Raw genomic sequence first — 26,465 nt, forward strand, 5'->3', positions numbered from 1 at the left:
TCCATCCATCCACCCATCCCTCCATCCCATCCATCATCCATCCATCCCTCCATCTCATCCATCATCCATCCAACTACCCATCATCCATCCATCCCTCCCTCCCTCCCATCCATCATCCATCCATCCCTCCATCCCATCCATCATCCATCCAACTACCCATCATCCATCCATCATCCATCCCATCCCTCAATCCCTCCATCCCTCTACCCACTCACCGCCCCCCCCCCCCATCCACCCGTCATCCGTCCATCCAATACTCCCAGACTACCCCCATGGGCCGGGCCTGGTACTCACTGCTGGGACACTAAATTCAGTGGGGGCGAGGGGAGTGGAGGGTGGACAGCATTCTAAGCAGAAGGAACAGGTAGATCTGAACAAACCTGGAATCATATTTGCTGGGCCTGGTGCCCAGTGATGCCAAGTAGGTCCCGAGTAGGTAACTGAATGAGACACTTTTGGTGCCAGGTGGCCACAGGCTGCGGAGTCTCAGATTAGCGAGGTGGCCAGCATGGCTGGTGCACAGGGAGGCAGTGGGGAGAAGCCACAGGAGGACTGAATTAGGCCTGAAGGGGGTCCCCGGGGCCCAAGGAGGAAGCTTCCCTAGGTGGAGAAAGGGCATCAGACCAGCGGCCCAGGGGGCACAAAAAGATGAAGGGGGTGGATTCTGAGGCCAGAGCTGGCCCAGGCAGGCCTGGGGAGGGGACGGTGCTTCTCCAACGGGATCGAATGGGGGAGTTCTGCAAGTCACAGGGTCACAGACAAATGCCAGATGTCCCACTAAAAATAACCAAATATGTAATTTTTGAGCTAAATCAGATAGTATCTTCAGCTGGATTCCCGGGCGGGCAAGTTGTATCCAGTACCAAAGGTTTAAAAACATGTACGGGGGGCTGGAGGGAGGCAGGAATGGAGAACATTCCTCACCAGAGGTTCCCAGCCCGAGACTTGGGACAAGGCCACCATTGTGAGGTTCTCAGGGAAGTATCTCCACCCACTGCCTCCGGAAGGATCTGCTCGTGGGGGACAAACACAGGTCCGGCGAGGACTGTTCCCCGAGGTGAACGAAGTTTGCATTTGGTTGGGAACCGGGAGGGGCTGCGGTGGACACGGGGAGGAGGCTGGACGCCAGGCATGGGTTTGGGTGCTGGACGTCTGGGAAGAACCTTCCGGAGCGTGGGGGATGGAAGAGAAAGGGCCACGGTGGGGGGGGGGGGGGGGGGGGGGGGGGGGGGTTGTGGGGAAGCAGGGAGCCTGGGCTGGGAGCAGCAGGGAGAACACTGAAGAATAAAAAGAACACTCGGTGTCTCCCGACGTGTAACCCCAGGAACAGTAACTTTTCCATGAGAAAGGCTTCCAGGCCGAATAAGCTTGAGAAACACCGGCTGAACGCGTCCACCAGAGTCGCCGGTGTGCAGAGGGGGCCTGGCCACAGAGGGGCCCAAACTTCCTCACCCAGGAGCCGTGCAGGATCAGGCCCAGCGTCCGCAGGGAGCGCGGCAGACTGAACACCCGGGTGAGATACAGGTTTGGGGGCCCGCGGGGAAGGTCCGGGCGGAACGGCACGCCCTTGCCTTTATGCAACCCCCGCAACGCGCCCCGGACACTTGTCAGCATCAGCGAGAGGGGAGCAAGGCAGCGGGCAGGGTTCAGCGCCTTCCCCCCAGCGTGGGGGCTCCCGCGGGGGCCTCGGAGCAGCCCCGCCCCACCTGGGGCCCCCAGGGCCGAGCAGCACGGCCTCCGCTCCACGTCCACTTACTTTTCTGTCGTTGAACTCCACGTTTTCACCTTCGTAGTCTCCCTGTTCAAAAGGGGGAAAGGAGAACTCTCACCACCGGATGCAGCTTTCGAGTGGCGCAAATCCGCATCCAAACGCGAAGGCCAGACGGCGCATCACAGGAGAGGGAAGGCTGGCCTGGCCCAGCACCTCCGCCGGGCAGCCCTCCTGCCCTCGCCCCCTGTCACAGAGGCCACGTCCCGGAAAGGACCCAGGGCCACTTGCGAGGAACCAGCAGCATGCAAGAAAGGGGCTTTGCGTGGCCGTTGGGGGGTGGGGGGGCGCGGGCGGGACAGTCCCAGTGCCTTGCCCTGCAGGTGCTGGGAGGACAGGAAGCTATACGGTCACCGAAGACAGATCAGTGAGCCCCACCCTCGCATTTCACACGTGGTAACGCTGAGGCTCAGAGAAGCAAGGTGACTTTTCCGGGACAGACTGCCAAGCTGGGACCCGGTTCCGAGTCTTTAAATCCAGCGCAAGGGAGGGAGGACCTGAAAGTCAGAAGCCTGCCCAGCATATCGACAGCTGGAACCAGGGACTCAGGGGAAGCAGCGGAGGGAGCGTGGCCCCCCGCGGGGCTGGCCTGGCCAAGCGGACTTGAAGATGGCCGGGAAGAAGCTCTGAGGCCCCCGGAGGTCTGCCGGGTACCTGCCGCACTCACCAGATCCTTCTATGACCCCCCCGCCCCTCCAGGCAGGGAGCACTTGGCCTCATGCTCTCTGAACACAGGTGCCCTGAGACCAGTGTCATTAATGTTTCCCCCTGGGTCTTCAGGGCACCCTCCCCCGCCCCCGCCCAACCCCGGAGGTTTTCTGGGTGTTTCTCTTCATGGCCCAGACAGCCACACAGTCCAGCAGCATCTCATCTATTCGGGACCTCGAGGGTGACAGGTGCCAACCAGGAGGGAGGCCGCCAAGCCGCCACCTGAAATGTTAGTCCTGTCCCTGTATTTGATGCACAAATTCCAGGAGCCCTCCTCAGGGTCTCGCTCAGGGCAGACCCCTACTCCACACACCATTCTCACAGTGGCTCTCTGGTTGCCGTGGCATCCAGCGCCTTGCCCGATGGGTATTCTTGCGGAATGAATGACCGGATGAACGAATGAGCACAGTAAACGAGGCCCTGCAAGGGGGTGGCGATGCCGCGGGCGACGCACTGAGGGCAGCAAGCCGTGACGCAGGACGACGGCGGCGGAGTTGGAGAAGGACCACCCAGCGTGCGGCCAAGAGCCGGGCACCTGAGCCTGGGTGTGTGGCTTCACGGTCCCGCCCCCTGCTCGAGCATGCAGGGTACGTTTGGACCAGTTCAGAGTGATTTATGTCCCCAAACGTTCCAACACCAGCTGTGGTACCTACGGGGGTGGGTGCCCTTCAATTGTGGGGGAAATTCATCGCTGTAAAATTCCATAGTCCCTCAAGACGCCCAGAGTCCTCCCTCTGGCTGGAAAGAACCCCGCAGGTAGAGCTGGAGGCTGTGTGCCCCTGGACAAGCTATTGGGCAACCGCAGCCTCAGTTTTCCCGTCTGTAAAGCGGGAGTGGGCCCCACACGGACGGCCTCTCCACTGCCGTGTGAGGTTCAACGTTGGGCCCAGCTCCCCCCGCAGAAGCTGTTGCGATCCGGACCACGTCCTTAAGCCCGAGTCTCCACGTCTGCACCAGATTAAAGGAGACAGAGCTCCTACTAAACACAGCTCTCTGCATACAACGGGCGCTCAGAAATGTTGATGTCTCCCCTTTCCCTTTCAAGCCTTAGAGGGCTGACTCCAAGCAGGTCTGGATGGCCCAGAACAGGCCCTGGCATCTCAGCAGGGGTGAGATCAAGGGCCCAGCAGTTTGTGAACTGGCGCAGGGCTGCGGGGCGGGGCCGTATTCCGGGAGCCAGCGGGGTGAGCACCCACTGACGAGAGCCTGACGGACGGTGATCGAGGCCCCTTCAGCCAGGACCACCGGCCAGGACCCGGGAGGTCTGAGCCCTGCCCTTGAAACACGCAACAGGTCGCTGGCCAAGGCAACCGACCCACGCGACCCAAATCAACACGGCGCTCGCTGAGCACCTACGTGCCGAGTGCTGTGCCTGTCCTGAGACCCGTGGGCGAGGACCAGCAGCCAGACGGTGGTGTCTCTGTGGGACGGGGGGCATTGGAAGCCAGGGGGATGGGGGGAAGCAGGGAGACATCAACGGGGCAGGGGCAGGGGCGGGAGGAGGGGGAAAAGGAAGGCTTTGTGTGGATGGTCTGTCCCGGGGAGGGCGGCTGCCAAGAAGAGCTTGCAGACAGAAGGGACAGCACCCCCGAAGGCACAAAGCGGCTCAGGTGACCCCACCTCCCCACAGGGAGTGACGCGAGGCTGGCAGCTGTGTGTCTCTTGGAGGCAGCGGTCAGGCGGGGGGGGGGGGAGGGGCGGCCCTTTGCTGTCGCGGAGACTGGGTTTCTCCGATCCAGCCTTTCACTGGAAGCCCTTCGCTTCTGTGTTCCCTCTGACACCGCTGGGAACCACTCCCACTTGCAGATGGGGACACTGAGGCTCAGCGAGAGGACAGGGGCCGCCTCCGCCCAGGGCTGCGGAAGACAGCGGCCAGGACTAGACTCTGGGTGCCCCGCCTCCCCGTCCGGCTCCCGCCTCGTGGCCCCCAGTCCTCGTAGCCACGCACGTTTGGAAAGTTCCAGAGGCCCTCTGTCCGGGGTTCCCACACTGCTGGGGCCCCACGGTGCATTCCCAGTACCCTGCTGAACCCTAGCCCCGGTCTCCATAGAGACAGCAAGAAGAGACTCATCCCTCTCCAGCCAAGCCAACGCACGGCCGCGGCCATGGGCTATATTTGTCGGGGGATACCGGAGGGATTTGGAGATCCAGCTCAGGAAGCTGGCCACTTGCTCTGCAGAAACAGACACACACAGAGCCCGGGTCATTCTGCCAGAGCGGGGGCGGGGTGGCCGGGGAGACCCAGGCAGGGGCAGCGTCTCAAGGACCAGCCGGCCACTGGGACAGGGTGTCGGCCACAAACGCCCCTGCCTCGGTGGACTCGTTCTGCAAGAAGAGATGCTCTGGGCACAACAGCAAGGCCCCCACCGGGGGAGCAGGGAAGGGCTGCGTGCGGCTGACATTTACAGGAGAGCCAAAGCAGGAAGCCAAGACCGCAGGATAATTAGAGCTCCCCGGGGGTGTGGCCCGCGGGGATTCGGGGTGGCCAATGACGCAGGGGCAAACTCCGTCAAGGTTACTTACATCGTGCAGGGGGTAGGCGGCCGAGTAAACGCCATTGGCCAGCAGGCTGGTGATACCTTAAAGACAAAGGCAGAGCGAGGATTAGGGACCATCTGTCTCCTGCCTCTCTCTTTGCAAACAGAACAGTCCCAGGACTGACTCAGTCGCCGAGAATTTTCTCAAAGCCAAGTGCACCTGGCGGCCCAGAGCCAGGCCGCCTTTCTGGCGTTTCCTCCCCGGGTTCGACCAGGAGACGGTAAAACACATGCTCTATCGGCAGAATTAGGAAGACAGAGAGGACACCCCGAGAGAAAGTTCCACCTGGGAGGAGGGAGGTTCCCCGAACCTGCCAATCCACCAACTACCCACAGCTGCTGGAGGGCCAGTCTACAGACAAGAAAGGTGGATTGTAAGTGGTTAGAAAAGCTGAATCACGAGAAAAATACGGACGGGAAAATTGATGGTGTCAGAAAACACACATACAATTTGCAATTAGATTTTAGGCTGATTGGGAAAAGCCGGAGGGGAGGCCTGTGGGCCCCGCGTGGGGGCGGAGGCACTTACCGTATTTACTACATTTTCGCCTCTTACTTAAAAGGGCAGAGTCCTTCTTTCTTCCCTCTCCTTGCCCTGTTTGTACATCGGGCTATTAGTTACGTGAAAACGCCTGAAAGGACCAAAGCTGCATTTGGGGGAGAAAGCGCTCGGTGGGGCGGTGGCCGGGCCTCGACGGCTGCCCCAGGCCCTGCGCTGGGCATGTCACGAGAGTCGCCAGACCTGCACCTCCCGGGGCCCGGAGGTGTGCATTCGGCGCCCCGCCCCTGGAGACGGTGCCGCGGACGGAAAGGCAGAGCCAGCCACGCACGGGGAGCCGGAACTCTGATCTCGCGCACATCCTGGGGGGCCAGCGCGGCACACGAGTCTCCAGGAGCCCTTTCCTGGTCACAGAACCCTCTGCCTGGCCGAAGGGGCTTTGTAGGGGGTCAGTGGGTCAGGGTTTCCAGTGGCCTGGCCGGCCCATCCCGTACTACTCCATGGGAAAACGGTGGGGAAGTGTCTTCCTCAAATCCACTTAAAAAGAGACCGCCTCTTCGGTCAGTGATCTGGAATGCTCGGGGTACCTGAGGGACGCTTGGAAACCCAAGCCAGCGAGAGGCGGAAGCATACAGCTCACGCCCACCTGCGTGAGAACTCATCTGTAATAAAAGTGGACGTGGGTCTGATTCAGGTTCATTGGCTCTTTACTATTCCTAGAACACTCTCAACGTGGCGTTGCCACAGGGCCTTTGCACAGACTGCTCCCTCTGTCTGGACCCCTCATTTTCTTCAGATCTCTGCTCAGATGTCCCCTCATCAGGAAGGCCTTTCTGGTCATTGGTCCTAAATCTTCCTGGCATCCCTTCCGACCACAGCAAGACGATGTTCTGGCTTTTCTGATTATTTATTATCTATTTCGTCCCCCAGAATGTAAATCCCCCGAGGGCAACAGAACCCATCAGTACTCGCCGCAAGGTGAATGTGTGACTTCGGAGGTCGGCAGGGCTTTCAGACAAGGGACCGAGGTGAAACGGGGTGCAGCAGGGACCCTTCACCTATCTGCTCTGCCACTGGGTTTGCCAGGGAACCGAAAGGAACACTCAGAGACGTCCACCCCGGGGAAGACCCAGAACAGAGATCAACTCCAGCTGAGAAGCCCCCAGACCCGGGACCGCTTACAGACCTTTCAAGCAACCACGAGGGTTTGTGCTGGAAGGGACCCGACAGGCAGACTGAGGTCTGGGACACGATGCAGGGACGGCAGCCACACCTTCTCCCGTTTTTGGTGACCCGGGCCACCCTGGAAGCTCCTGTTCCCCCTGAGGTGGGCTGGGCCTCCGGGGACAGGTCTCCTGGGCTCCTCCTTGACCCGCGAAGGGGCCCCCGCTCCCACGGACTTAGGACACGGGCTTAGAGACTCCAGGCCCAGAAGGAGTCCCTGTGACTGGCCGTCGGGCATCCCAGCAGGACTCGACAGCCCAGAGGGTCCAGCCTCCCCTCCCTCCGACTCCAGACGGTCCAGCTCTCCCTCCCAGCCCCCTCCCTGGGGGACGGGCCGTCCCCCAGCAAGCCCCCCACACTCCTGCTCTCCGTTTGCTTCCGGCGGTACTCTCCCCTCTGCGGGAAGCCACGCGTGTGAGGGTTCCCTGTCCTGCCACAGGCCCTGTGCCAGCCAGCACCACCCTGTACCCCTGGAGGGCGTTGTGCACACAGCTCTCAGCGGGGCGAAGGAGAGCTTAAGGAGAAGGGGGAGCGCTAGGCAAGGACGTTCCTTGGCTCCGAAGTCTCTCATTCTGGGGACCTCAGCCTGCCGCTGCGAGCAAGGGGCCTGCGCTGGGGTGGGGCCGGGGGTTCAACTCTGCACACCTCGGCGGGAAACGTCTGCATCTGTGGCTCGAGGCGCCCAGCCGGGCTGGTTCCGCGGCAGGTTCGGAACCTGGGGCGCGTGTCAAGCACGCGCCTTCCGGCGAGGCTTGGTGTGGGGCCGTGTGGGTCCCTGGTGGGGTGCCTTCCGCCCCCGGCCGGAACCCTACCTCCCGCTGGACCGTGAAGGTCAACGGCAGGGGACAGGGCCTCGGTCACCCCTGTCGCGTCCAGAGGCCAGCGGGAGGCTCCGAACGGCACCACGGAAGCCTCGAGCAGAGAGAAGGCATCCTGAGCACCGGGCCGTAAAACGGCCCCGCGGTCCCAGAGTGGCCCTCCCGTCTGAAACGGTTAGACCAGCTGAAACCAAAACATGCTCAAAACCCCCAAACCGGCAGCCTGCCCCCCACGGAGACGATGGAGGCAAGATTAGCCCGGGGAGGGGAGCGCTGGGCTCAGGCCCCAGCAATGTCCTCACCCATGCTGTACTTGGCCTTGGTACACGTCGTTCTTTTCAGGATTTCATAGACCTGTTGCGGAGACAAGAGGGAGGGGCAGACGGTCATCCGGGCGGCAACGGCACGCAGAACCTGCCAGGCGGTGGCTGAGGAGGGACGTGGCCGAGCGTTACGGGCAACGACCCCCCACCGCTCTCTGAGGCAGCCTTCGTGAGGGTGCACAAGAACAGGGCCAAGGGCGTGGCGTTCTCAGGGATGTGTGTGACCGAGGGGTCCCGTGTCGCGCTTCCCTCCGTGGAGGCTGTGGGGTGCTGTTCAGGGTTGAGGGTTGTCCCCGGCGCCCTGGGGGACGGGTCGTCCTCCCTTTGGGCTGGGAAGGGAGTTGGCATTCAGAGCCACAGGGACCCAAGCAACAGCGCCCCTCCTGGGTGTACCCCTGGATCTTCTAGAAGCCTGAGGCGGGGGCAGGTCTCGGGGTTCCACGCCACCGTGCGTCACGAGGCAGCAGGGCGCGGGGTGCCTGGCGGAGGCCGTCTGGAAGGTCCCGCACCAGCCCAGCTCTGGGCCGTCTTCACTAACGAAAGGTTTCACCCGGTGGCCTCGAGAGCCCAGGCTTGGGAGCCTGCCCGGGTCTGGGCCTGGCTTCACGTGTAGATGTGAAGGGCAAGCTACCTCACCACCCTGTGCCTTAGTTTCCCCACCTGCAAAATGGGCTGAAATGACTGGCCCGAGGCCATAGAAGTGAGGGCGGGATCGCACAGGGCTCTCCCACGCTGCCGGCCGCCCCCAGGCCCTGCTCCGTTCACCCCTGTCCTGCGTCCCCACCTGTCCCAGCCCCGGCCCAGCAACCTGGCCTCAGCAAACCCTCTCCCGAGGCCCAGGCCCTTCGCTGTCACTGTTCCTTCTGCCACAAGCACTTGTGCCCGGAGACCTGAGGCTACGGGGCAACTGCCACTCTGTTGCTCTGCCTTCTCACTCTGCTCTTGTCCCAGGGTGCTCCCTACCACCTGCCAAAGACGTGCCTGTCACCTCTCTCCTCCTGCCGGTGCTGGGCACACAGCAGGTGCTCCACAACCGCCCATGGATACATGAACAAACCACTCAGTCAGGTGGCCCCCTCCCTGTCACCTCCTGAATCTAACTGGTGGCCCCGTCCTGACCTCGCGGATCCTCCCCTAAGTACCTCCTCCCCATCCATCTGGGGTCACGGCCCCCCTCATAACCACATCCGCCTCCACTGGCTGTCATCTTTCTAAGGACACACCTGATCACAACCCAAACCTTGCTCTGCAGCCTTCTGTGGCTCCCTAGTGCCAGAGGCTGAAAGCCCGAGTCCCAAGACCGACATGTCCGTCCCTTCCTGCTGATCCTGACTCCTACCCACGTGCACACTGGGCGACCCTGATGCCAGGAGCACGGGGGGTGGGGGGGAGGCGAGAGGGGCTGTTGACTGCCATACCTTTGCCTAGAATGACCTTCCCCCAATGCCGGAGACCGTCAGGTCTCAAAGACCATGGGGCCGGACTAACCAAGGGCAAAGTTCTGGACGGCCAGTTTCTCTGGGGGTTGGCGGTTTACAAACTGGCCTTCGAGGTCTCTGGGGGAGGCCACCCCCAGCCCGGAGGTAAAATGGACCACTCTGTCAGTATTTAGCACCTGTGACCTGGGGGTCAGGGGCGGAGCTCTATTACAGAGACCCCTAATGAGACGGGGTCTAGAGCTCTCCGTTCACCTATGTTCCCCCTTCCTCAGCAGTGTGAATTCACGAATTTGCACCCTGCCCTGTACTTCTGGGGGCATCCTGGCAACCCCAGATCATGCAAAAAGCGGGGGCACGCGCACATGCTGAAACCGACACGTGACTCAGTCTCCCTAGCTGGCCGTCCCGACTCTCGCCCATTTCATGGTGACAAAGAACCGTGGCTGGTCCTCCTCCTCTCCCGTGCTCGAAGTCGGAGGGAGACGCTCCCCCTGATGGCTACCTGGCGGCCCCCAGCTATGCCAGAGGGCCGATGTCCTTGCATGAACGAGTTCCTTCTCGTTTATTGTTATGAGACTTCATTGCCAGGATCAATCAGCAACACGCTGAGTGAAAATCACGCTGTGCCCAGGTCACCCCGCGTGGAGGTGAACCACCGCCCTTCGAGCAGGAAGCCAGAATCATCCTCGTTCTGACGCAGGCTCGGTGTCTCCGGAGGTCACGAGGCTGGGAGGGGACCGAGGGCGGAGGGCACCCAGATCTGCCTTCCCGAGCCCCCCTCGCCAACGCGACCGGCACCGCTGTCCCGCGCCCGGCCACCTGCCGGCCGGGGGACGCGGCCGCGAGGGGCAGTTATCTGTTCAAGGCCAATGGCTGCTCCCCCGCCGCCCCCCAGCCCTGCACGTCTCCCCTCCAGGCTGGGCTTTCTGGGCAGGGGAGGCAGCGGCGGTGGCCTGGCTGCGAGGTTAATTTCTGGTGTAGAGGAAAGTCGGGTCCCGAGCCGCGCGTGGCCCAGCCTGGCTGGCAGACAAGCCGGTGGCTGATGCATAAACATTAAACCGATACCTTGAAGAGGGCAGGGTGGCCTGGTCAGATCTCCAACTCCAGTGCATTCCTCTGGCACAGCCCCCACAATCTACCCCGACCCACACAGCTTTGCCCCCCTGCCATCGCTCCTGCTGGGACTGCCTGCCTGGAACCCTCCGGGCCTGGGCCCCCACGATCTCCACTAAGGGCAAGGGCGGGGAGGCGGGGGAGAGACGCCGAGGGGTCTAGAGGCTCTCCTCCTCCCGAGGAGGGGCGGGGGCTCCCCCTGGGCCCCTGAAGCCTCCCCGTCTCATTATTCTAATTATTGCTGTCGCAGGCAATTAGAGCGGCCCTCCACCCGAGGCGTTCTGCCGAAATGGAATCATCACCCGTGTGTCCCCGGGGCCCCCCTGCTGGTGAGCCAGTGGTTCCCACGGCAATACTTACTATCGTGCTTCGGGTTTTGCTGTCGAAAAAGGAATCCTTGTCAGACAGGTCAAATCTGTTGAAACATTGGGCAGAAACAGACACACAGTTCACTGGGGTCACGGCTCTCCCGGTTTCCAAGGCCCTGGGAGGCCACGCCGTCCCCAGGAGCCGTGACCGTGAAATTGGGCAAGCTCCCTTCGGATGCCAGGGGTGAGCCAGCCCTGGGCGTCTGGAACGGTCCGTTTCGTCCCTCTGCCCCCCTCCGGGAGGCCCGCACACCCACGCCTCCCTCCTAAGGATCTGCTTCCTTCTGACGACACCCCCAGTCTCTGCTTCAACCGATGATGCCAACCCACCCTGGGATGTGTTACCCGCTCCCCCAGGCACTCAGGGTACAGCCGGGGAGGGTGGCTTTGTCCCCATGGAGCCTGCAAGCAAGCTGGGCTTGGGCAAGGGTGTCAGCCAGGGCAGAGCCGAGGGAGGCTGGGGCGTGGGGTGGGGGTGGGGTCCTAGAAGGAGGGCGTCTCCCTCAAAACCCGGGGCGCCCCCGTCCTGGAGCCCCCCTCCTGGAAGGAGCTGGGCTGGGGGCCACTTTTTAAAAACTTCCTATCCCTGGCAGGATCGAGAAACACAGCGGAGTGCAGCACGTGGTCCTTGCCCTGTGACTAATACATCTGCCAGAGCAGGAGCCCCAGTTCTGAACCGAGAAACAGTTCTCCACGCCCCGGGAGACCAGTGGCATCTTGGTGACGCCCCCGCCCCCGCCCCCGCCCCGAGCTTGAAATCCACGTCCCACTGGGCCCAGAGCCCGAGCCCTCTCTGTTCCACCACTGCTCACACTCCAGCTGTGTCCTGCGAGGCCCCATGGAAGCCGCAGCCACCAGCGACCCAGGGGGCTACGCCCCACTGCCCCTCGGGAGCCGAGTAGGAGGGAAGGTTCCAGAACAGGTGCCAGGCAAACCTGCTGGCCGCGAGTCCCTGGGGCGTCAGGACTCCAGCTGGGGCTGCTTTTCAGCTCCTGCCTCCCGGATGGAGCTCGGCAGCCTTCGGGAGGCACGGTCGGCCGGACCCTCCCACTGGAACACATCCCGAGAGGGACGGAGAGGGACGGAGCGGGGCGGGAGGGAGGAGGTGCCCAGATCACCGCTTTGGGGCTTCGGGCCAAGGTGCAAGCACGCTCTCACTCGAGCCCACCCGATTTTTCCTAAGCGTCCCCCGGCAGAAGGACAAGACTCTTCGCCTCACAACTCCTCCGTGGACGGTGACCTTGGAGAGCACTCTTGAACCTCTTCTGTGCCCAAGAACCATAGGCTCTTATGAGGACGTGCTTCTGGGGCCGAAACTCCCACATCCCTGGGTGATGGGGAGCTTCCTTCGGCCCCAGGGGACTGGCCTGCAACCTGCATGTCTCAGGTCACCCACCGCGCTGCGGGGGCCACCCGGCAGGGCCCTCTGGGAAGGGACGAGCGGGCGGGGGGAGGGGTGTTCCCCCACTTACAGGTGCTGCTTCTCCCGGGAGAAGGGGTAGGACAGTCTCTTTGTGGTCTGGGGTCTGTGCCCTGCCACCTTGGGCTGGATGGGGTCCGTGATCTTCTGGAGCACGGAGTTGATCTTTTTCAGGAGGCCACGGGTCTCGTTAATGTGATACAGCTGCAGAGCAGACCGGGAAGGGGGGAGTCTGCGTCACCTGCTGAGCCGTGACCCTCGCAGTCTGTTCTCAGAAGGTCACGGAACTGCCCCTCCCCACCGAGATGGCAGGTCCTGGGAACAGAGCTCCGGGATGGGCCAGAAGGCTCCCTCCGCGCCTGCTTTCCAGACAAACCCAGCGAGCCCGGCGGAGTCCGAGGAGAGCCCCGAAAGCGCACACCCTCCAGAAAACCTGCCCGTGGACTTTCCCTCATTTCAAAAGAGGTAATCCAGACGGTCTCAGTGGACCCGAGCAGCCGGGGGCTGATTTACGCCCGAGGACAACTCCGCTTCCTGCCTCCCTCTCTGCACGCGAAGGCAAACACGGACGCCTCGCTAAGCTTCAGGAACACGCTGTCAGGCCGATTCCCGGCCGGAAGTTTTTGGAGATTACAAAGAAAAATCCCAGCAAGCTAGGAAACGTAATTAAAAGGAGCCTGATGAATTAGCCGAAACACCGCAAGCAGGAAAAGCAAGACTGAGAGGCCTGTGTTTGTGTTTATAGCAGGTTCCTCTGACCCCTCTGCCCACGCCGATCTCTTGCTGGGGTTTGGTGCGGGGTCTCTAAAGGCCCCCTCGGGGCCGCCCCACACCCCCCACAGTCAGGACACGGGAGCCCACGGCCCTGGCTCGGCTTCTCCCCACAGCCGAGGAACCCCCCCCCCCCCATCCCGACCCCCCCGGTGGCATTTCCCCCTCCACGTGCCCGTGCGACACTCAGACCTCGGGGCGGGAACGTCAGCACCAACCTTCTTCGTCGGCATCTTCAGTTTCAAAAACTCGGCTTCTCTGCACAGCACGTTCCAGGGCGCGTGGATTTTTACAAATCCAACCCCGTGAATTTTAGTCTAGGGAGGAGAGAAGTGCTCAGTCAGCGCGGAGAGCCCGGGGTCGGGGACCGTCTTCCCCCGGGGGCACGACCGCGGCTGCTGGGGTGCTCGCTCACTCCTCCTGGCCCCCCTCCCTGCAGGGCGCCCGGCAGCCAGAAGGGCCTGGACCGGGGTCCCGGACTCCGGGACACCTGGGGCATTTTCAGGGACTCCAAGCGGCATGGCCACAAAAGAGGACCTTTCACAAGGGAGCTTGGGCCCGTTTGACCCGGGGGATACACGAGCCCCCCGGTGTCCCCGAGCAGGGACGGGCAAAGTGGAGGCGTCCCCACCCCCCAGCTGGATGTCTTCCCTCCGTGGGGCCAGGCCACGTCTCCACCTGTGCCCAGCGGACCCCTGCGGTCCCCCTGCGGCCCCTGCGTCTGCACCCACTGCCTCCACGCTCCCGTGAGCGGACAGCCCGGTACAGGGGCTCGAGGGCGGGCCTGTTGGAGCCTGACACCCCCCGAAACTGCTGAGAGCTCAGAGGAGGAGTCGCTTCCCCCTGGGCCAGCGGGTCTGAGGGACAGCGAGGAACGGCCCGGGGCTACGGGGGCTGGCCGGCCGGGAGCTGCACGGCCAGGGGCTTTATCAGCGTGGACACCACGGCCCTTCACGGCGGGAACACGGGGCTTGGGGAGTAGAGTCACGGCCCAGCCTCCCCCCAGAATAAAAGCAGCACATGGTGCCTCAACGCCCCCCGTCCCCCGGCCCCGGCTGTATATCCAGAGGGAAAAAGCCTGAACCTTGGAAAGATACGCGCATCCCACCCTCACGAGCACCCTTCACACGGCCAAGACAGGGGAACCACCGCGTCCAAAGATGGACGAGCGGGGAGAAGACGCGGCGTGTGTGCACGAAGGAGGATCACAGGCCACGACGTGGCAGAAATCCCGCCATCTGCCACAGCGTGGACGGACCCGTGCCTTCTGCTCCAGGAGACAAGGCGGAGAAAGAAAACACCCCGTGGGACCCCCGACACGCGGGATCTTCGACGGCGGGTTTCACAGAAGCGGAGAATCGACCGCTGGCTGCCAAGGGAGGTGGGTCAGAGGCTACAAGCTGGCGTTAAAGGAAGACGGGCTCTGAGGTCCCCGCACAGCATGGCGATGCCAACACCTCGGAGATCCGATGCCAACACCGCGGAGATCCTCCGCGGCGGCCGCGTCCGAGATCTCACCTGGGCCACCGCCCCCCCCGTTGGTGAGACACGTGAAGCCTCCGACACCCCTCGACCTATCTCCGAGCCCCTGAATTCTGGGTCTCGATTCCCTTGGTGGCTCCAACAGCCCCAAGGAGGTGATACGAGGCGCGTGCAACATAACGGACGTTCCGAGCGCCCCGAGATAACCAGCGTGCCCCGTGGTGGTGACGTCACCGCGACCAAAAGCGAAGAAACACGGCTCGTCTGTGAGCCGGAGGCGCCTACGGCAGAGGGGCCCGCAGCCCACCCGACTCCTCGAGGGGTCCCCCCACCCCGGGCTCGAAGGCCGGGCTGCCCCAGAGGTCCCGCCCGGCTCTCCTTTCCACGGTCCTGAGGCGTAAGGGGACCGACCGGGAGTCTTGGCAAAAGGGGCCCAGGATGTGGAAGGGAGGGTGTCACCCGTGTGAGCCCAGCATCCAGACTCAGGCCCAGGCTCCGTGTCGCGTCCCCAGCCCGGGAGTGGGCACAGCGCGTGGCTTCGTTGCAGGTTCGGGGGGAGAAACAATGGGGCCAAAGTCACGTGGGGAGGGATGCTAAGAGGAACATCCTCCGTGGGCCAAATACACCCGCCCACCAGCCCACGAAGCCGAAATTCACAGGAACCCAGGAGAACGCGGGCAGCTGGGCGGCGGGAGGCAAAACTTCCAGGTTGGCACAGACAGTGACAGGCGGACCCCACCTGCACCCGGCCTGGGTAAGGGGGCCCTCCCTGACGCCGAGCTCCAACTGGGGCTTCCTCCCCATCCCAAGAGAGGGGGGCAAATGCCCTCTGGCGGAATCCCAGCCCGCCCCTCCTCTGCCAGAGCCCCCACTCCCCTCGGGGGCCAGGGGAGTCGTCCTGTCCGGGACCCTGGCCTCAGTGCCACCGCACAGGCCTCCTCTGTGCTGCCCCAGCACGAGGGCCGGTCCCGCTCAGGGGCCTCGGCCTCCCGGCCCCACTGCCCACGGGCACGGCGCACGCGCCCCACACGTGCTCGTCCAGTGAGGGGACGAAAGCCAGACACAGGAGGAACGACCGTGACGGTGCTGAGACCCGCTTGGCGCACGGGTGTGCATGGACTCAGCCCGAACACAAGCCTGGGGGGTGGGGCTGGGCCTCACTGCTGTCCTCGTCTTGGAGCTGGGGACCCCGTGCAGGCTCATGACACGCACTGCGCGGCTTAAAACGACGCGGATTCGTTCTCTCACGGTTCCGGGGCCGGAAGTCTAAACCGAGCTGCCCTCGCGGCCACAGTCCGCCCGGAGGCTCGAGCGGGAAGGTCCTGCCTGGCTCCTCCAGCCGCTGGGGGCTCCAGGCGTCCCTCCAGCCCCCGCCTCCGCCACCACGTGGCCTCACCTGTGTGCCTCCATGTTTCAAACCCCTCCTTTCTCTTCTAAGGACACCTGTCATTGGGTGGAAGGCCCGCCCTAAATCCTGGGTCGTCTTGCCCAGAGACCCTGAACTCCATCCACAAAGACCTTTCTTCCAAGCAAAGTCACGTTTGCAGGTGCCAGGTGGACGTGGCTTTGGGGGCCACCGTTCAGCCCGCCACGCGGGTCTAGAGCTGCAGCTCTGAGCCCCGCAGGGCTTTGTGCAGGGAGCCTGTCTACGTGGTCAGAGGAGCTTCCAAGAAGCCTGGGCCCAGGAGCTGGGGCCTGAAGTTGCCTCAGAGGGACCAGCCAGGACCAGGGTGCTCGGGACAGAGGCCCGACGGGTGAGGGCTTCAGGGGCCCCAGGGTGCCGTACCCAGCGCAGGGGGCTCTGGGGAGCGGAGCCCCCATCCTCCTCCAGGGCCGGCGGGTCCAGCAGGTACCGGATGAGGTCCTGAGGTTGGGCGGCCCGAGTCAGCACCCTGTCCCAACCCTGTGTGTCTCTGGCGAGTGATTCAACCTCTCTGAGCCCGTTTCCCCATCTGCAAATCTCTGCAGCATAAGACTTGCTGCATCCTCAGGGCAGCCCCTGGTGCCCCTGGCGTCCCCACCCAGCCCCCCGGCGGGCAGGAGAGGTCACTCTGTTACTTCTGCTCAGGAACGCCTCCCCTTGGCCACGGGGCAGCCGAGGCCATGCGGCTAACGTGCACGGGCGCCCTTGGCCAGCAAGCCCGGGGAAGCCCCGGCGGGCACCGAGATCTGAGAGGCCGCAGGGCCCCGGATCCCGGTGACTCACGGGCGCGGGCCGACCCCGCGGGGCACCCGGGGCGGGGGGGGGGGATGAGTGACCGTCAACAGCCCACACGCAGCAGGAGGCTGTCTTCCCGTGTCACAGACCCGGGTCTATTTCTGGGCACTGCTCACCCACCCACAAAGACCCGAAATCCACTCTCCTGAGTCCCACGGAGATTTGTGTGGATAGCGACGAAGGAGCTGGTGCCTGTGGCCGGCCTGCCTGGGAAAGCACGCTCCTCTGTTTACGTGAGCAACGAGGTCTCTCCCAGGAAACATCTGGCGGGATTTGGAAAAGGGGCCGTGGGACCAGTTCGGAAAAAACACATGTGGGATGTTCTCGGACGTGGTGCCCGGCCTGACCGCAGTCCGCCCCCAGCGGGAAGAAAGCGCCAGAGGGCCGGGTCCCCGTTTCCCCAGCCGGATGCCTGGAGCAGCGAGGGGCGGGAGCGCCCGCAGGCCCCTGGCGCTGTCTTGGGCAGGGGCAGGGGCAGGGCCCCCGGCGCCCAAGCCGAGGACATGCCCACCTGGCCAGGAGCTCTCCGGGCGCAAACTAAGTACGTTCAAGTCTCTGTTCTGAGCCAAACTCGCAAAAGCTGTGACCTCGCCAGAACTGTTTCCAGCACTTTCCTTTCAGAAGGAAGCAGAAAGTCACAAACCAAACAAAATAACATCCCCACAGGGGACTCGCGGAGGTTGAGCGCCGCAAGGGCTCCCCCCACATCCCCACGGCCGCCATCTGGTCGCGGCCTCCTCCAGCAGCTGAGGGCTCGGGGATTGCTGGAAGGTTCTCGGCAGCAAGGACCAGGCATGGGCGGTTTCTGGTTGCCCTTGGCTCCCCAGAGCGCTCCGGGCAGCACCGTCTCCTCGCCCCCCTCTGACCCCCAGGCCGCTTCACGCCCCGCAGGCACCTTTCTGGCTGCCGCAGGGAACTGACTGAGGGAACTGAGGGTCCCCAGGGTGCTGGTGGCACCAGAAAGGTCTCCGCGGCAGCTCCCTCCCTGTGTGCTGACCCTGCCCCGGCTCCACGGGCGCTGGCTCTGCTGTCCCCAGCAGGGACGCCTGAGCTCAGTCCGGAAGGGGAAGCCCAGGAGGGGCTCAGGCTGGCCCCCCCGACCACCACCCGGGCCTCAGCTCCCGACGAGGACCTCGCGACGCCCACCTGGCACAGGCCCCCTCCAGACCCTGCCCTCGGAATGCCGGGCCTGCCCTCGGGGAGGGGTCCTGTTCTCTGCCACAAATAGGTTTTCGTGGCCCGTGACGCCCGGTGCCGCGTGTTCTGCCAGGCGCATTTTCCGCGGCACGGGTGTCTGTCTGCTCTTCTGGTCGGCACCAGTGTCCCGCACAGATGTGACCTGGAACACTGGTTCTGGGCCAGAGATGTCCGCCTGGCTGACCACGGATCCCCTGATCCTAGGGACGGAGAGGGTGCCTGGTGCCCTGGGTCCCTGAAGCAGGTGCTCGATGACGCTTGCCGAGTGGGCCGGGGGGAGGAGGGCGAGGCCACCCCTGCCGAGCACCCGCAGGGCGCAGCCTGGGGCAGTCCCCTCCCCGACCCGCTGGCAGGTACCGCCGTGCCCTGGCTCGGGGCAGCTCGACCCTGATGGGTTCACACCTGCCCCCCACCCACATGGTGTCCCGGAGTCACCCTCCGTCACCAGGCGTGTGGTCCGCTAACGGGCATGCCCCGCGTCACAGTCTCTCTGCTGACCACGTCTATGCTGTCCAGGAGGAGCGGTCACGTCGTGCACTGGGGCAACCACGCCTCCTACACCATCACACCGCTGCCACCAATCAAAGCTCAGGTGAGCTGGGGGGAGGCCGAGAACGGGAGCGAGGACAGGGCGGGGGGCATCTGTACCCCCAGTCCCTGCCACAGGCTCTGCCCCAAGGCCTGGTGTGCTGAGGGAATGAGTGATAAATAAATCACCAAAAATAGTCATTTGCGGTCCTTGTTCTGTGAAAGGCAAAAAGTAAATAAAATGAACGTCACAGCCTCAAAGGAGCTCAAGGGGTAAGAGCAGGGCGCTGATGGGCTCAGAACGCTGACCAAGGCTGGGCCGTTCCCAGGGCGGCCCCAGGCCCACCCCCTAGGGAGATGGACACCCCTGGAGACCCCCAGGAAGGGCCCTCCCCCTCCACACACGGGCGATTGCAGGGAAGGCGGTCGTGGTGCTGGGCAGAGCAGGAGAAGGGGGAGGGGAGGAGGTGGAGATCGCCCTGAAAAGTCCTGGCCCCCAAACTCCTCGGATCCAGTGCATCCGGGACTTCAGCCTGTGACCTTGGTTCAAGGTGGTTCCAGCTGTAACGCCCTCAAATGGGTGATGCAGACAAGCCCCAAGCCTCTCCGGACGAGGGCCCCTTCCTCCCAGGCCTTGGGGGCCCCCAGGCATGTAAAGGGCAGGGGCCGGCGGACGAGAGGGCGAGGCGCCCCAGGATGAGAGGCGGCCGGGGAGAACGTGCACAGGTCCTTCCCCCCCCCCCCAGCCAGGGGACACAGAAAGGATTACATGGATCACAAACCAGCCATGTTTACCTCGTTCAAAGAAATAAACGTCAAGTCAGAAAGGTCCCGCAAAGGACAGGAAACCACGGAAAAAGTGACACAGCCAATTTGGGAAAGAACCAAGCAGAACTTCCAGAAACAAAAACATGTCATAAGGAACCCTAACGCTCAGCAAACGTGTTTGAAGATCCTCCCTGCCTGCAAGGGGAGGGTCAGAGGAGTCGGTGAAGCGTCCGACTTCGGCTCGGGTCACGATCTCACGGCGCGTGGGTTCGAGCCCCGCGTCGGGCTCTGTGCTGACAGCTCAGAGCCTGCTTTGGATCCTCTGTCCCCCCCACCTCTCTCTCCCGGGACCACGGCAACCCTTCCCACCACCAGCCACAGTCACCTCGTGTCAGTGTGGTGCACGAGGGGTCCCCACGCACCAGAGGACCCTGCCCTGCCCAGATATGCCTTCTGATTCCCGTCGGGCGGGAGGGGTCCCGGGGGGCTGCGGGCAAGGAGCTGTTTGCTTTCCAGCCTTCCCCCAGCACTCCGCGAGGAGGGAAGGGCCATCGTCCCCATTTCACAGGCGGGAAAACTGAGGCCCAGAGAGGAGAAGCCCCCCGGCTGCCCCGGCCGAGCGGGTCTGAGCCTCACTGGGAGCTCGGAGGCCGACCTCCCCGCCGCACTGTGCACCCCCGAAGCTCGTCTGGAAACAGCAGCCACTCCTCCTGACTCGCTTTTGAAAGGCAACATCCACGCTAACAAAGATGGGAAACCCTTGCCTCGGGGGGCCACGTCAGCTCCGGGGCAGGCATGCCGAGAAGCGCCGGCCGGCCGGCCTGGGTGCAGAGGTGAGCCCCCGTCAGCAGCATGAAAGCAAACAGACGTGACAGGGTTCCTGCGTCCGTGGCCTCCACAGCTCTACCAAAACCAGGGTCAAGTTCAACCCCGGGGCAGGATGGGCCCCAGCCACCCCAGCACACACAGCCGGGACTTGAGCGCGTGGCCTTCTCGGCAGTGACCCGCGGACATAAATAATGTCCGGCAGGCTTTGAGGCCAGACTTGAAAAACGCTGACGGGCTTCAGTGGCAAGGAAACGTTGTCCTCCGTTTGGTGGGAAGCCCGGACGCTGGCCCCGCTGCGGTGGGTGGGGAGGGGGCGGGCACCGCCCTCCCTTCCCGCCACTTCCTGTCATGCCGTCCTGGGGCCTCTGACACGGGAGCCCTCCTGGACCTCGTGTCCAAAACGGACGTGTGGGGCCACCCTCCGGATCGCGGCACCGAGGCCTGTCCGCCCCGGGGTCTCTCCCTTCCCGGCGTCTGGGACGTGGTTTCCAAATGGGGTTCCTCGGAGCCTACGGTGCCTGGGGGAGGACAGTGCGGAGGGGAAAGATGGGGGACCCCCGGCCACAGGCTCCACCTTTACTGTCCCGTACCCGGGGTGGGGGGGGGGTGAGCGACAGTGTGTCTCCCGTGCCCCGTGTGCCCTCGGCCCAGCATAGCCACTGCTGGGGTCTCTGTCCGGGGCTGCCTCTGGGGGACCGAACAGTGCACGGCGGGGGGCTCGCGTGGACACTGGGGGGCCCATCTCGGGGGATGCTTCTGCTGGCTCATGGAGGAAAAGGCCTGCCAGCTCCTCACAACTCCAAGTACGTTCCGGGCTCCTCAGCCACCGTGCACCCTGGGAGCTGGTTAGAGACGCTGCTCAGGCCCGCCCCCGGCCTGCTGAGTCGGAGCGAGCATCCCGACGGGGCCCCCCCCCCCCCCCCCCCCCGAGCGTTCCTGTGCGTCTCCGGGCCCTGCAGCCGGACAACCTGCCCGAGGCCGGACCCCGCCCTCCAGACCACCTGCCCCGATCTGCCCCCAACCACGAGCCACGCCTCTCCTGCCCACCGCGGGCACCGCGCCACCCGAGATGCCCGCTCCAGCGCAGCCTCAACTGTTGCAGTGGGTGCGTGGCGTCCCCCCAAAGAGACGTCCACGTCCTAACCCCAGAATCTCAGAACGGGAGCTTATTTGGGTATAAGACTCTGCAGATGCGCTCAAGTTAAGACGTGGTCACAGCGCGGGAGGGCAGGCCCTTACAAGCAAAGGAGACACACGGAAGGCGGCCCCGCGGAGGCGGAGGCTGGAGGGGCGCGGCCACAGCCCAGGGATGCCGGGGGCCCCCTAAGCTGACGGAGGCAGGAAGGACCCTGCGCTTGAAACCTTCAGAGGGAGCACGGCCCTGCCGAAACCTGGATTTTGGACATCTGGTCCCCCAAACCGTGAGACTCAATCTGTGGTCATTTGTTCGGGCTGCCCCAGGGCACTAACCGGTCCGCGTCCCTAGGACGTCATCCCGGGACGTCTTCAAAGCAATAAACCTCCTGACTTGGGAGAAAGGCCCCGTCGGGGCGCACATTCTGCCCAGGAGCAGTGCGGCCTTGCATGCCCGCTGGCCTCTCGCGGAGCAAAGGCAGGTCACGTCCGTGCCCTGGTGACCTCTGGGCGGCTGCCCGGTCGTGGCCGCAGAAGGCTGGGCCAGCAGAGTGCAAGAGGGGCCCTCATCCGGGGCACCTGGGCGGCTCAGTCGGTTGAGGGTCCCACTCTTGATTTCGGCTCAGGTCATGATCCGGGGGTCGTGGGATCAAGCCCCGCGTAGGGCTCCGTGCTGGGAAGCCTGCTTGAGGTTCTCTCTCCCTGCCCTCCGCCCCCCGCCCCATTTCTCTCCCTCCCTCTTTTCCTCTGCCTCCTCATCCAGGCTATCGATGTAGGGTTTCTCCACCAGGAGTGATACTGGCTCCTGAGGACGTCTGGAAACCTCTGAAGCGTTTTGGTGATCGGGACCTGGGGGCGCCACCGGGGCATGGCAGAAGCCCCTCCTTGAAGAGTGACTCCCCACCTCGCGAGCGTTTGAGTATCTGATGGAACGCATGGGTTTTTCTCACCAGGAAAGCGCACCTAAGCCCCGGTGCCGCTTCCAATCGGGTCAGCTTGCACAACTGGGTTCTCCTGGGGGCTATCCTATTTCCAAAACTGCCACCCTTCGCTCCTTGTAATCAGAGCACACACACCCCCGGGAGGGATTCATTAGCCAGGACGTCTCTCCTTGAAATCAAGGCGACAGCCGCGGTCTGCTAATCACGCTGGCAGGGGCCGGCACACACCTCAGCGGCCGCGCCCAGACGGCCTCTGAACAGATTCTGGTTCTGCCCGTGTCCAGCAGGGCGGGGGGAGGCACCAGGCTGCGGCGGGCCTTGGGCCCTGGCCATCTCCGATGGAAGCTCGGGGGTGAGAGGGGCCCTCGTAGAACACGGTTTATGACTCGAGGGACCCCGGGAGGGAGACGACACGGCCTGGCTTCAGCCGCTGGAGACTGGAGCCGCCCGGTGCTGCTTTCGCTTTTAAAACGACCCACATCCACTGCTGAAAAACCTCTTTTAGCCATAGGGCAAAACTTTCAATGAAATTCTTAGGTCTTATTGGGAAAACCGGATCTTTTGTGGGACAGTGACTACCATATCTCCATTTCCTTTTTTTTTATTATTATTTAAAAAAAATTTTTTTTCACTTTTGAGAGAGAGAGAGAGAGAGAGAGAGTGCTTTCGTCAGTGGGGGAGGAGCGGAGAGAGAGGGAGACACAGAATCCAAAGCAGGCTCCAGGCTCCGAGCTGTCAGCACAGAGCCCAAAGCAGGGCTCAAACCCACGAGCCGTGAGATCACGACCAGAGCCAAAGTCGGACGCTCAACTGGCTGAGCCTCCCAGGCGCCCTTCTGTGTTTGCTTTCTACTTCAAAGTCACGATCACATCCTGTGAAGTTTCAAGAAAGGCATGTGTGTTGCAGTGGACTTGGAAAGGCTCCTCCCCCTCCTCCAGATGAACCATAACACGTGATTTAACGTTAACGACAGCCCAGGATTTGCCTCGTGCCAGACTCGAGTTAAGCCCCTGCCCTTTGCTCACGATCACCCACTGACACAAAGACGACCGCCGTTCCACACTACAGATGGAGAAAGTGAGGCCCACGCGACCCCGTAAGCCTTGCGAAGGGCAGGCCAAGGCTCTGGGATCTGGCCGGGGTCAGTGCGCATTGCCACACCTGGGGGGGGGGCCTTCCGGGCGCAAGACTCTGAAGCCGTCGTCGGGAAAGAATGACGGGAACAGGGAGCGCACCCCTTAGCGGACGGACCAGGCACAGGTAGCTCGGAGCCCAAGCTCGCCCAGCAGCCTCTCCTGCCTCCGACGGAGCCCGTTGTCTCCTCCAGCTACGAAGCGCCACGTCAGAGCTGAGCCCACACAGTGGCCACGTTGTTCGGACAACAGCACGGGGCTGGCCGGGCGGAACGTGCCGGAAGTCAGCGCACCGACGGCTCCCCTCTTCTGAGCGGCCCAGGGCTCAGGTCTCAGACAAAGTGAGGAGACAGAAAATCCCAAGGGACGGGCACTGCGCGCCCTGCCCTCGAGAGAGCCCTCTGCAGTCTCCTTAGGACCCCGAACATCAAAGCTCACAGGCCCCTCCAACGGGAACCACTCCAGCCGCAGAAATCAACCCCCGCCAGGGAGCCGAGCCTCCGAAGGAGAAAAGTCACCCAGAGAAATGCTCTGTGTGCAGCACGAGATCCCTCGACCACTAGGTCAGGGGAGAGAGAGGCCCCACCACGCGTTTCCGGATGCGTTCGGGGCCAGCACTCTGAGCGTGTCGGGAAAGGGCGTTCACACCAGCTGACTCCGCCGACTGGCTTGCTGGTCGGAGGACCCCAAAGGCGTCCCTCTCGCCAGACCCAAAGCATCCATCATTTAAGGACGCGGTGGTTCTCGATGATACGCGGCAAACTGAAACCAACTTTTAAACACGCACCGTTGGCTCACGACTCCCTCAGGCCGCCTGCTGACTACTCGCGCTGCTCTTAACGTGTCGCAGAGACTTTTGCTCATTCTCGGCCAGTCTGCACGGTGACAGCGCTGTGGGCGAGGGGCCTGTCCCCCCAGTGCTCGCGGAAGGAACCCCCCACCACCCTGTGCACAGAGAGGTTAAGGAGCTGGCAGGGGAGGGCACGGCAAGCTTGCCGAGAAGTGGAGGGAAGCACCGACTGTCCCAAGGGCTGCCGAGGCCCCGCTCCCGGCCGCTGCCCAGCCTCCTGCCACCGGGGCGGCCCTGCACCCCGGGAGACTCTGCTTTTCATTCTCCCCAGAACGCTTTCCTTCGAAAGATGCTCAGGCTTTGCCAGGGGCAGGCGCTGCAGAAAACGGTTTTATGGTCGGGGGATTTCAGAGCACCAGAGCCCCCAGAGATCAAGCCAGACTGACCTCCCCACCTGACAGATTGAGAAACTGAGGCCCCAGAAGGGCCGAGGTCAGTCTCCAGGAGAGCTTCATCCTCAGTCCCTGGGGAGGGGCACGTCTTCCTTAGGGAAGGACGTGACCAGAGCAGGAAATGCCCTGACCCCGAAGGCCAGCCCCTCCCCGAGAGCAGGTGTCTCCGGGGCTGGTGGGTGCGGGTTGCTGGCTGGGGGGTCTCCCCCAAACCCGAACAAGCGATTTCTGCCCAACCTTAAAAGGAGCGGCCTTTGCGTCGGCCCTTGTCGGAGAGCAGGCTAAAGCCAGGAGGACCCCTCGCCGCACCGCCTTCTGGACACGGCGCCGGGGCCCCGGCCGGCCTGCGCACCCCGCGCGCCCACAGGAAGCGGGGACAGTTACCTCCTCGTCCCGCTCCAGCTCCAGGCCGGCCTCCAGGAGGTTCCCCTCGTACTCCTCCCTGCGGAAACGCTTGTCGTCCTCATGGTAGTCCATCGGGGGCTCGGGCCCCCCCGCCGCCCCCACGTCCCCCTTGCCCGGCAGCGGCTGGTCCTGCCTGGTGCCGCGGGCTGCGGGGGCCGCGTCGCCGTGCTGCACCCTCCTGGCCAGGGTCCTGCTGCCCGAGGGCCTCTTGGGGTGGTACACCAGGATGTAGTCCACCTTGCGTCTGCCGTCCCGGAAGTAAAGGCCGTGCTTGCACTCGGCGTCGGGGTCCACGGACAGCGAGTTCAGCAGCTGCGAGGGGAGGACAAATCACCCCTGTCAGACCGTCAGGGGCGGGCCCGTGGAGGGGAGCGGGGTCCTAACCGCCCGAGCGCCCACCCTGGGGCCGGCAGGGTGGGCGCACGGCGGCCCCGTCTCCGTGGAGCCGGCGTTCAAGGAGACGTTCGCCGTCACGGATGCAGGGGGGCCGGGCCGGCCCCCCCCCCCCCCCAGGAGGCCTCCCGGTCTGCGGAGGTGGAGCGGGCTTGCTGGGAGGGCCCGGCCTGCTTGCAAAGGCGGCCAGAAAAAGTGCAAGACCACCCACCCCCTCCAACCCGGGGAAGTGACCTTTATTCGCTTCCCCAGGGTCCCCAGCCGGGGCGCTCGGGTCCCGTGCCTACAGATCTCAGCCTTTGATGGCCGGCGTGCAGGGTAACTTCCCGGCAGCATGGCCGTGGGCCCTCGCCTGGCCCGGTTCCAGCTCTGACGCCAGTTAGCTGTGTGTTAGTCTGGGTCCCCCAAGGCCAGAGCCTGAGTTGAGTGCGTGGGTTCAGAGGTTTACCCGAGAGGTCGTCTCGGGGGCCAGAGTGAGGGTGAGGGGAGGTGGGCACGGAGGGAGGGGCTGAGAGAGGCGGGCTGCAGGCAGGGTCACGGCCTGGGGCAGCCGGGCTCCATCCTGGGTGGTTGTCTACCTACTCCTGGGCATTAATTCCCCTTTCCAGGTGGCCTCCACCTGCTCCCGCACCAGGGGGTGCCCTGGGGTGGGCCGAGGGGTCGGGGCAGGGCCCTGACAGGGGCTGCTCTGCATGGATTTGCTTGCCTCGGTTTCCCTGTCTGCCTGAGGGGCTCTAGAGGGCCAACGAGACAGAAATGGGGGACTGAGGAGTAAAAATTAAAACCGCCAGGCGCCTGGGTGACTCAGTCAGTTAAACGTCTGACTTCAGCTCAGATCACGATCTCACGGTTCGTGGGTTCGAGCCCCGCGTCGGGCTCTGTGCCGACGGCTCAGAGCCTGGAGCCCGCTTCGGATTCTGTGTCTCCCTCTCTCTGCCCCTCCCCGCTCACGCTCTGTCTCTCTCAAAAATGAATAAACGTTAAAAACACATTAAAAACCTCAGCACAGCTGCACTGCCACTAACACTCAATGCGAATTTCTAGAACTCCAGTGGGATTTCGCTGGTTGCTGAGGGCAGACAGGTTAATCAGCAAACGGGTCTTTGGCAAGAAGGGAAAAGAAAGAAAATCATGCTGGAAGTAGCCTCGTGAGCAGCTCTCCTCAGAGCCGAGCCTCAGTCCTGCAACCTGACCTCCCGGCTTTCACC

At 63.6% G+C, this 26,465-nt stretch overlaps 1 protein-coding gene across 2 annotated transcripts in view; it reads right to left on the minus strand.

The window, feature by feature from the left end:
- Positions 1-26,465, minus strand: part of ANO1 (anoctamin 1) — an 81,149-nt gene that overhangs the window by 48,694 nt on the left and 5,990 nt on the right. For both annotated transcript variants that reach the window (XM_049641591.1, XM_049641599.1), the window contains exons 2-8: positions 24,844-25,176; positions 13,207-13,305; positions 12,270-12,421; positions 10,790-10,844; positions 7,857-7,908; positions 5,000-5,055; positions 1,757-1,798 (exon numbers count right to left, since the gene is read on the minus strand). In XM_049641591.1, the coding sequence (XP_049497548.1) occupies positions 1,757-1,798; positions 5,000-5,055; positions 7,857-7,908; positions 10,790-10,844; positions 12,270-12,421; positions 13,207-13,305; positions 24,844-25,176 (789 nt within the window). The remainder of the gene's footprint in view (positions 1-1,756; positions 1,799-4,999; positions 5,056-7,856; positions 7,909-10,789; positions 10,845-12,269; positions 12,422-13,206; positions 13,306-24,843; positions 25,177-26,465) is intronic.

The sequence above is a fragment of the Panthera uncia genome, chromosome D1, assembly GCF_023721935.1.
Source record: "Panthera uncia isolate 11264 chromosome D1, Puncia_PCG_1.0, whole genome shotgun sequence".
Lineage (NCBI taxonomy): Eukaryota > Metazoa > Chordata > Mammalia > Carnivora > Felidae > Panthera > Panthera uncia.